At 57.9% G+C, this 10165-nt stretch overlaps 1 protein-coding gene across 1 annotated transcript in view; it reads right to left on the minus strand.

Annotated features, from left to right (window-relative positions):
• Positions 1-3043, minus strand: part of TTLL10 (tubulin tyrosine ligase like 10) — a 38693-nt gene extending 35650 nt beyond the window's left edge. Inside the window, exons 1-3 of the mRNA XM_032415339.1 lie at positions 2863-3043; positions 2398-2577; positions 21-194 (exon numbers count right to left, since the gene is read on the minus strand). Of these exons, the coding sequence (XP_032271230.1) occupies positions 21-194; positions 2398-2577; positions 2863-3043 (535 nt within the window). The remainder of the gene's footprint in view (positions 1-20; positions 195-2397; positions 2578-2862) is intronic.
• Between the last annotated feature and the right edge of the window lie 7122 nt (positions 3044-10165).

The following is a 10165-nucleotide window of genomic DNA, read 5'->3' on the forward strand; positions in this document are numbered from 1 at the left end:
CCGTGCAGGTGCTTGCTCACTGCCGACCAATCTCTGCTCCTGGCCGCCAACAGGTGTGTCCCCCGGGCTCCCATAGGCCAGGAGGGAGGCAGCGACGTGACGCAGGGGCAGGCGGGCGGCAGGCCCCGCACACATTCCTGCCCCCGCCTCGCCCAGCTCGCCCGCCTCGCCCGCCCGCTGCTGCTGGGGCCCAGCTCGAACAAAAACCAGGGAGGAAAGCCTCTGCAGGAGCTGCCGTGGAGCGTGCAAGCCCGCAGCCGGGAGAGTCGGGGCTGCACCGCCTTGCCGGCAGGGAGGGCTCGGCGAGGTCACTCCCTGCGCTCTCGGCTCTGCCCCAGCGGAGGCCCCAGCAGTGGCCCCCTGCCCCTGGGGCTGAGGTTCCCGTTGACAGAGGTCCCGAGTCTGGACCTGCCCCTCTCAGCCCTTGGCAGCGGCGGAGGGGTCTCCTCTGCCTGAGTCTCTCAGAATCCCTGCCTGTGTGCCCCCAGCCACACCCCGAGGCAGGAGGCCGCAGAACAGGGCGGGCACGTGTCACATTGACCCACACGCTGGGGGAGACAGGCTGCTGGGAAGAAGGGCCCTCCTGCAGGGGAGGGGCTGGTCTGGGGGCTGAGGACATGGCACCCCCTGGAATGCCCCGATTTTGGAGCCCCTGGGCTAAGGGACGCAAGACTGCACACTGGGGTTTGGAAGGGTCTGGGGGCCATGGCCGCAGGGTGGGGAGGAACAGGGCCTCAGGCCAGTTTGGGGAGGTGACTCGGGGACACTCCCGGTGGACGGTCCCGTAATGAAAGACAGCCACACCGGTAATTAGCGCCACCAGCAGAGATCCCAAAGGGCCCAACTGTTTTCCACTGTAAACTCCCAATGACAAAGGGCCTGTCCCCCGGGCTGCCAGCTCTCCGGCTTGCTCCACCCCAGGAACCCGGCTTTGTGGAGCCTCATCTCCCCGTCCAGGGCCTGGTCTTTAGACCCAAGGCTGTCCTCTAGGGGTGGACTGGACGTGGCCAGAAGAGTCGGTGGCTGCCTTGGAGGGCTCCCCGAGGGCTGCACCACTCCAGGGGGCACTGTCCCTCTGATGCCGCCCTGTCGGCCTCCTGTCCCCACCGCACGGGGGTCCCAGAGGAGGGCACGGCACCCCCCACCCCCTGCCCAGGAGTCCCCATGGGCCTGATCACTGGGGTCCAGGTGGAGGACCCTGAAACCCTTTGGGTGGGGCTCTGAGTCCACTCCCCAGCCTAGCTCAGCCTGGCCTCCTGCCCCAAAGGGCTGTGCTGGGGGAGGGCTCCTCCCTCACCTCCAAAGGGGGCAGCCAGGAGTTGGTCTGGTTCCCCCCGGCCCCCAGAGGGCATCTGGAATCCAGTCCTTGGAGCATCAGTGACCTCTGACCCTCCAACCTTCCCACCTCCAGCCCCTAGGGTGGTGCTGACGAGGGTGACCCACCAGGCTCACCCCTCCTCAGGATTGTCAGGACCCCCCATGCTCACTCAGGGTGTCTGTGTTTGTGTGGGGTGGGGTCGGGACGCACCTGGCCAGTGGCACCCGTGTTTTGGGGAGACAGAGGCATTGCTCACTAACAAAGCCAGAGGGGTTTGCCGCTGGATGGGAGTGGGAGGAAGGGCTGCTTGCCGCGACCCCCGTCTCAGGCTCAGATCCCGTCCCCCGCACGCTGCACCATCCACTCTGTCACAGAGCAGCTCGGTGCCACCGTGCGTCAGAACCGCGCGGCTCTGCCCGAAATGTTGGGTTGGGCTCGCGGGCGTGGTGTCGCCAGATTTCGGAAGCTCCCGGGAGGACGAGGGGTGTCTGGAGGAGGCCGTGGCCAGTGTTCACTGAGCCCCAAGTGTCGGGGTGTGGTGAGGACCAGGTGGGTCTCCACTCAGTTTTGATGTCTGGGACCACCAGGGAAGGCGCCTGGGCTGAGGTCGGGGCCAGGGACCGTCACCTGCTGGGGAAGAGTGCACCCGGAGTGAGGCAGGAGTGAGCCTCTGCCCAGTCGCAGGCCCAGCTGGCGGCTGCCTCTTGCCTTTCCGGCGGCTGCAGCGGAGCCTGGCCTGGTCTGACTACTCTGATCCTGTTGTCGGCCGGGCGAGCGGGACCTGCACTTCCGTCGATTCTAATGCTCACACACACTCAGAAACACCGGGGTCACAGTGAGCTCTGAGTCAAACGACCACAGTTTTCTGCAGGAGGTTGAACGAGGAGCCGGACGGTGCTGTGACCGGCCCTCGCTTGCAAGAGACCTCCGGGCATGCTCCTCTCCCACCACGGACAGGGTCCATGCTGAGAGGCTGCCCCCACTGGCCGAAGAGGGGTGGCTGAGGGATGCTCCTAGCCCGGGAGCGGGAAGGCCAGGGAGCGGCTGAGCTTTGCCTGAGTGGAGGCCCGCTCGCTCACCGGAGCTGTAGTGGGTGGAGGCGCCGCAGGTCTTGAGCTGCTTGGCTGCACGGCCAGGGGGCCCCCGGCCAAGAACAGCTACGTTGGCTGTGTCCGCTGGCTCATCACTGTGAAGAGGAAGGTCCTGCTCTGGTCTCTGACCCTGCACTGACCGCTCGCTGTTTTCCTTGCACTGTTTTGCTTGAGTCCCAAAGAGCGTAAAAGTGACCCAAAGTCGGACTGTGGAACCCGAACTGTCTGCCCCCTTGTGCTGGCAGGGGGGCCCCCAGGCAGGGTTCCCTTGGCTGCAGACGAATGGTCAGTTGGAACGTTCCCTTTGCTCTAATGGTTGTCACGGACAGCCGCTGCCCACACGGCGGGGCCCCATGGACCCTCAGGTGCTTCTGAGCTCTGCCAACGAACGGCTTCGAGACCCTGCGCTCGGGGCTCTCACTCCCAACCGAGCAGCCCTGGGCGGCCACCCACTCTTGTTGCAGCAAGATCCCAGCTCCTGCCCGTGCAGAGGCGCTGGGAGGGCCGGCCTGGGACCCTTGCCCACACAGGTCTCTCGGGGGGGCAGCACGCCCCACCCCTCAAGGACATCTGTGGACAGCAGGGCAGTGGGGCCAGGCCTGGAGCCTTTGGTCTCCTGCAAGGTGAGAGCCATGGGGGCCGGGCCAGCTGGTGCCAGCCAGGTGTCCAAGCCCTGAATGAAAAGCCTGGGGCCACCCCACACAGAACGTCAGGCCTGTGTCGTCCTGGCCCCGAGGGAGGCAGCTGCATGGGGTGCCAGGACCACTGGAGAAACCCGTGGCCGCCGGACACCTGCTGGGTGCGGACGTTGCCATGGCAGCGTGAACGGGGTGGGACGGGAGAAACAGGCTCTCCAGGGACAGGGAGGTCTGACTTGGGAGGGTGATAAAGGCCACCCCCATGCTTGGGGACACGGGCCGGTGGCAGAGCTGGGCTGAGGGGGCCCAGCCTCCAGCCCCCAGCCCTGGCGGCTGCCAGGGACTGCCTGGGTGGGGCAGGCAGGACAAAGGGCCATTGTGCTGTGACTCCTGGCTACTTCCTGCATGGCGGACAGCCACAAACGGCCTCAGGGTCTCCGCACCCCTAGGCCCAGCTTTGGCCTGGAAACTAGGCTGCTGGGGAGGTCCCGCCTCAGTGCCGGGGGACCGCCATCCCACTAGGACTGTGCTGGGGCAGGGGGAGGGCCCTGGAGCCTCCAGAGGCTTGGAGTCAGGGGGCAGGGGGGCTCTTTGAGCACTTAGCGAGCTCTGGGCTCTGAGGGGACCCAAACTCTGAGATGCCCGCACGGGTCCCTCCATTTCTGGTTGGGACAGCCTCTTGCTCATCTGCACATGCTGGGTGTCTTCCTGCATCTCCAGGCTCCTCTGTGTGACTCACCTTCTGGCCGCAGCAGAGCAAACACCTGGGACTCTGGGGGCCAACTGCCAGCTCACATAGGCTCCCCTGGGCAGCTGTCCCTGGGGTCAGTGCCCCTCATGGGAGGAGAGGGGGCAAATGCTGGGGTGTTGGCTGATGGGGGAAGGCCCCCCCCCCCAGCACTGCCCTAGGACATGTGGAGAAACTGGGAAGGAGGTCAAGTCACAGACCCGGCAGAGCTGGACCCTAGTGTTTGGGGCTCAGCCTTGGAGGTTCTGCCACTGGGCACCAGCTCTGCCTCCTCAGGGCCCGCCAGGACGTCTTTCCCAGCTCCCTCGCCTCCCCCCTCCCACTTGGAGCTGTCTGATGGGGCAGAGGTCCCCCCCCCGCCGCCAGCACAGGGGCCACTGTGCTCCAGCAAGGATGGATACACCTGCCCAGCAGCCTAGCTTCCTGCCCCTGACCAGGGGCTCGCTCCTGCTGCGCTGACAGTGAAGCAGAGCCTGGTTCAAGCAGGTGGGCCCACCCTAATTAGACGCTACACAGAGGGGGCCCTTCTTCACCCACCTTTTGATCTATTTCCACCCCTTCAAGCCCTGGCTCTTCTCAGCTGATGCAAGGGCCCAGGGACCCGAGGCCACTAGGGTGCAAGGGGACAAGGGCTACAGCCAGAAAGCTCCTTTCTCACCCTGAGGTGCCTCTCCAGCCCTGGTCATCACAGGAGGCCTCACACATGCCCACAGATGGGGTTAAGGTTAGCTCCACACCGGGGACCCCTCTCCGAATCTCCTGAATAAGGCCTGGCCACCCCTTCCCTCCCATCCTGCTCTGGACCACCATCTCAGGCCCCATTGTCTAGGTGGGGCCTGGCAGTGACACCCACAGGCCTCCCCAACTCCAAGGCATACTCCTGCAGTCTGAGTCTTGACCTTGACCCCTTCTGCCTGAGACCCTGAAGCCCCTATGTTGTCCCTGTGTCCATCTTCTGGAAGGCCACACATGGTCATGGCATCTGGATAGCATCAGAAGTCTGAAAAACCTGTGTGCATTGTTCTGACCCATGGCCTTCTGCTCGTCACGAACCCATCCCAGTCCTCTACAACCACTGTCACTGAGGTCTCCGGAGGCCTCTGGGGTGTCAGACCCCTTTGGCCCAGCCTGTCAGCTGCTGGTCACTGTGTGTTCTCAGAGCCTCTACTCCACGAGGCCACTAGAGTGCAAGACACTCTGGGTCAGGGTGCCAGTGCCATGGGAGGGGAGTGGATGCAGGTGGAGACCAGGAGCCTGAGGACAGAGCCCTTGGCATCCCAACATCTGGAGGTTGGGGAGGACTCAGGACATTCTTTCCCAGTGTCCAGTGGTTTTAGCTCAGACACCCTCCTGTTTCTGATTGGGCAGGTGGAATTTAAGTGGGAGTTTTTCAAATGGAGAGTCCATGCTGGCTGTTGGAAGTCAGTGGAGAATCTGGGCAGGAGATACACCTGGTGGCTCCTGTGGATGGTGGGAATGGAGGCTACAGTCAGGGTCCACTGTGCTGGAGGAGTCCCAGGATTCCTGGTTGGGAAGCGATTGACAGACCCACAGTGGAGACAGAGGAGCAAGAAGGAGTGTGAGGAGCCCCAGAACCAAGGCAGAGAGAGCCCCATGAAGGAGAATGTGGCCAGCACCGGGCTGCCTCTTGGCAATAGTGAAAGGCGGGGGCTCTCAGGCACAACTACTCACTGAAAACAATCAAAACGCTAAGCTCTTTTATTAAAGCTTTGGTGAGCCATGGACTTGGTAAGGGCATCTCAGGATGCAACCAAAGGAAAATTGTCCTCTGGAGAGGCAAATGTGCACAAAGGCCACTGTTCTGTGGGGTCAGATGTGAGTTTTTGTTCTGATGGCCTTGAGGAGCTGAGGGACAGAAATGAAAGCTCAGGGTCCCCACTAAGTGAGGGTGTGGGTCTAACAGGACACCCTCCCCACAGAGAGCTGGGAACTTTCCACTCCCAGGGTTTCCACTGAAGAGGAGGTGTAAGTACAGCCCAGTTCAAGTGCTGGGATCTTTCTCAAGTCAAGGTGGTCCTAGAGTAGGCAGGGCCCTGGTGCCCAGCAGAAGAAAAACAAATTGGGAAGGCGCCTTCACCCTAGACATCAAGTGATTCCTACAAATAATTTTTCAAGTACAATGACTGGCACACAGTCAAAGATAATCTGGCATGCAAGAATATAAGACACCATGAGCAAGAACCAGGAGAAACAACAGAGGTCAGAAAGACTTGCAAGGACCTCAGATTTTGAAATTATCAGACACAGACCAAAAAATTACTATGTTGAAAAAGAAAAAGAAGACAAGTTTAGTATCTGCAGGCAGCTGGAACTTATAAAAATTATATAGTCAATTAAAAAAACAAATGAACATTTAGAAATGAAAACCTATAATAATCACAATTTAAAATTCAATGGATAGGCTTAACATCAGGTTAAAGATAGCTAAAAAGAAGAAACACCTGTCTGGCTCAGTCAGGGGAGCATGTGACTCTTGATCTTGGGGTTCTGAGTTCAAGCCCCACATGTGGCATAGAGATTACTTAAAAATAAAATCTTTAAAAAAATCTTTTTTAGGGGCACCTGGGTGGCTCAGTCGTTAAGCATCTGCCTTCGGCTCAGGTCGTGATCCCAGGGTCCTGGGATCGAGCCCCGCATCGGGCTCCCTGCTCAGCGGGAAGCCTGCTTCTCCCTCTCCCACTCCCCCTGCTTGTGTTCCCTCTCTCCCTGTGTCTCTCTCTGTCAGGTAAATAAATAAAATCTTAAAAAAAAAATCTTTTTAAAAAGAGGATTTATTTATTTATTTGAGAGAGAGACAGCGAGCCAGCAGGGGGAGGGGCAGAGGGAGAGGGACAGAGGATCCTCAAGCCGACTCCCCACTGAGTGTGGAGCTTGAAGCTGACCTGAGCCAAAATCTAGAGTCAGCCCCTTTAACTGACCGAGCCACCCAGGCACTCCCAAAATAAATAAAATATACATTTTTAAAAGATTTTATTTATTTGACAGAGCACAAGCAGAGGGAGAGAGAGGGAGAAGCAGGCTCCCTGCTGAGCAGGGAGCCCGATGTGGGACTCAATCCCAGGACCCTGGGATCATGACCTGGGCCGAAGGCAGCCACTTAACCGACTGAGCCACCCAGGCATCCCTAAATAAAATATTTTTTAAAAAGTAGCTGAGGGGTACCTGGGTGGCCCAGTCGGTTAAGTGTCTGCCTTCAGCTCAGGTCGTGGTCCCGGGGTCCTGGGATCAAGTCCCACACTGGGTTCCTTGCTCAGCGGGGAGCCTGCTTCTCCCTCTCCCTCTGCATGCTGCTCTGCCTACTTGTGCTCTCTGTGTGTCAAATAAATAAATAAAATTAAATTAAAAAAAGAAGAAAAAAAATAAAAAAATAAAAAAAGAAATAAAAAAAGAAGAAATCCAGAATGGATGCTAGAAATGGAAAAAGAAAAAAAAAGACCCACAAAATACAGAAGGGAGGGTAAGATATACAGAATTGGAAGTGGAGAGAATGGAAGACATTAATATTTGAAAGGTTACTGTCTTGGGGTGCCTGGGGGGCTCAGTCGTTAAGCAGCTGCCTTCGGCTCAGTTCATGATCCTGAGGTCCTGGGATCGAGCCCCACGTCTGGCTCCCTGCTTGGCGGAGAGCCTGCTTCTCCCTCTCCCTCTGCCTACTTGTGCTCTCTATCTCTCCGTCAAATAAATAAATAAAATCTTAAAAAAAAAAAAAGGAAGGGTATTGTCTGAAAATTTTCTGGAACTGTTGAAGGTCATCAAAGTACGGTTTCAAGAAGCCCAGTGAATCTCCACTAGGATAAATAAACAGAAACCCACACCTTGTCATTGAAGTGAAGGCTCCAGAAAACCAAGGACAAACCATTAAAAGCAGCTAGAGAAAAACAGACAGGTCAACAGTGGGAGGGACTGCTGACGTCTGGACGGTGATGATGGAAACAGATGAGAGTAGAACCAGAGTCCAAAGGAACCATCAACCAGAATGTCTTTTCTCAGAACAAAGGTGGAGGATAGCAAGACAAACAAAAGCCAAGAGAGAAGAACTGGGAGAATTTGCCGCCAGCAGCCTTCTATAAAGGAACCACAAAGCACACACATCAGCTGAGGGAGAATGATTCCAGGTAGAAGGTTCGAGGTGTAAAAGGTAGGTCAATCTGAATTAATTTTCACGTCACACAACAATGATAACAACAACGAGCAATAGAACTCAAAGATAATTGAAATAAAAAAAATGAAATTAAAGAAGTCCCACTGGTGGAAAAGACTTAGTTGGGTAGATCAGGGTCACAGTGACAACGGGCACCCCTGACATGACACGATGAGGGCACTGAACCTCTGCAGTACTCCCCAAAACGCACACCCTGGTCTATCCACGAGAAAAGCATCAGAGGAACCCAAACCAAGGCAGATTTCACAAAACACCTGATCAGTACTCCTTAGAACTGTCAAGGTCAACAAAAATAAGGGAGAGACTGTCACGACCCAAAGGGACCTAAGGAGATTGACAACTCAATGTCATGTGAGATCCTGAATCGGATCCTGGGACAGAAAGAGGATATTTCAGAAAAACGAAGGACATCTGAATAAGGTGTGGACTTGAGATAATAGTAACATATAGACTCTGGTTCGTTGTGGCAGATGCTTCACGCGAGGGTAGAATGTTAACAACGGGGGGAACTGGGGGTGGGGTCCACAGGAACTTGGTGCTATCTCTGCAACTTCTCTGGATATCTGAAAATTCTGGAAATAGAAAGTTTATTTAAATATATTTTGAAGAGTCCTGCTAGTGACCCTGGCAGATGTCCCATTTGTGGCAGGAGACAGAAGCAGTTGCTCAGGTGAGGTGTCAGGGGAAGCTGAGGGAATAGATACAGGGACATGAATGTTGCCAAAAATGAGCCGTGGGCCCTAAGCCGGGACAGTGCTCAGGATAGGTCTGGGGGCCTCTGGGTCTGAGGCCACCTCTAGCCTTGGCTGGGGCCATGAGGGAGGGCTGTGGCCAAGGTCGCTCCACTCCGCACCTGCCTGGGGTCAGCCTGGGTTTGGTGTGTGGGGCACCGGGGGCTCTAAACCTCTGGTCCGCCTTGAGCTGAACATTCCTGGGATTCTGACCTGACCTCCAGACTCTCACGGTTGCCTCCACAAGTGGGGCCACCCCTTGGCAGCCTTGATACCTGGATGCTGCTCAGGGCCAGTAGGTCCTGCCTCTGAGAGACTGAGGCCCAGGAGACAGACCCACACCTTGGATAGCCAAGGCCAGCTGTGTGAGAGGCAAACCTCAGGAGCAGGCCCTGGAGGGGACTGACCGGGGGTCCCAGGTGTCAGGCTGATGACACAGGCTCCTTCATCTTCCTGTGCACGGGCATCTCCAGAGGCCGGTGTCAGAAAGCAGATTATGATGGAGCACACCGGCAGGGACCCGACCCGGTGCTGCTGGCCAGGTCCTCAAGCACATCCCCAGCTGTGAGGTTCTGGACAAGGGCACCTCCAGACCAAACCCTCGAGACCAAACCAAGAACCCTTCCAGGGATGTGCTAGGATCCTTGTTGCCATGGGCACTGAGTAGGCACTCCCGGTCACCCTGGGAGTTCCAGATGTGTAGCACCTGCCAGAACCAGAACTTCGGGGAGGGAGCCAGGCAGCCATGGGAACGGAGATGCGGGCCCAGCAGGTGCTCGGCCCTCTCCACCACCCTGCCCTCCTCACCTCCTCTCTTCCAACCTCCAGAGGGAGCTCTGGAGACACAGGGCTTGATGGGGGCAGGTGTTCCTGGGGGCTCCGGAGGAGTCTGAGTGCCCTGCACCCCCAGAGGCCCTGAGCAAAGACTGGCTTGTGGTCTGAGCAGCTGGTGGGTGGCCCCTTTTGTCCTGCAACAAGGACTGACCACAGGCCTGGGGCCTTGGTGTGGACCCCCTGGAGGGGTGGCAAGGAGGGTGTGCACCCTGTCTCCCTCATAGCCCCTCAGGTCAGGACCCCTCAAAGCCCCCTTGCTGGAGAAGGCTGGGGAGAGGTGATGGTGGGGGAAGGCCAGCTCAGTCCTGCCACACCCTGACCTCAGCCAAGCCGCCCCTTGCCCTGCTGACCCCTGGCCTCCATCTGCTTGGCTCTCCTTTCGAAGAGGCCAAGGCCCTGGCAGGGACGGCGTCCCAGGCTGAGGAGGCCCCCCCAGGCCCCACCCCCAGTGCTATCACCTAGAGCTGTATCTCCCGGTCATAACTGACAGGTGTCTTCGAGGAAGACAACAGGGGCCAGAGCTGTGAGGCCCAGGAGAGAACGGGGTGCCCCGCGTCAATGCAGAACAAATGTTGAGGAGTGACTGACAAGCAACCTTGGGCCCTGCCCTCCCCTGTGGCCT

This window comes from Phoca vitulina, unplaced genomic scaffold, assembly GCF_004348235.1.
Source record: "Phoca vitulina isolate PV1807 unplaced genomic scaffold, GSC_HSeal_1.0 scaffold2, whole genome shotgun sequence".
Taxonomy (NCBI): domain Eukaryota; kingdom Metazoa; phylum Chordata; class Mammalia; order Carnivora; family Phocidae; genus Phoca; species Phoca vitulina.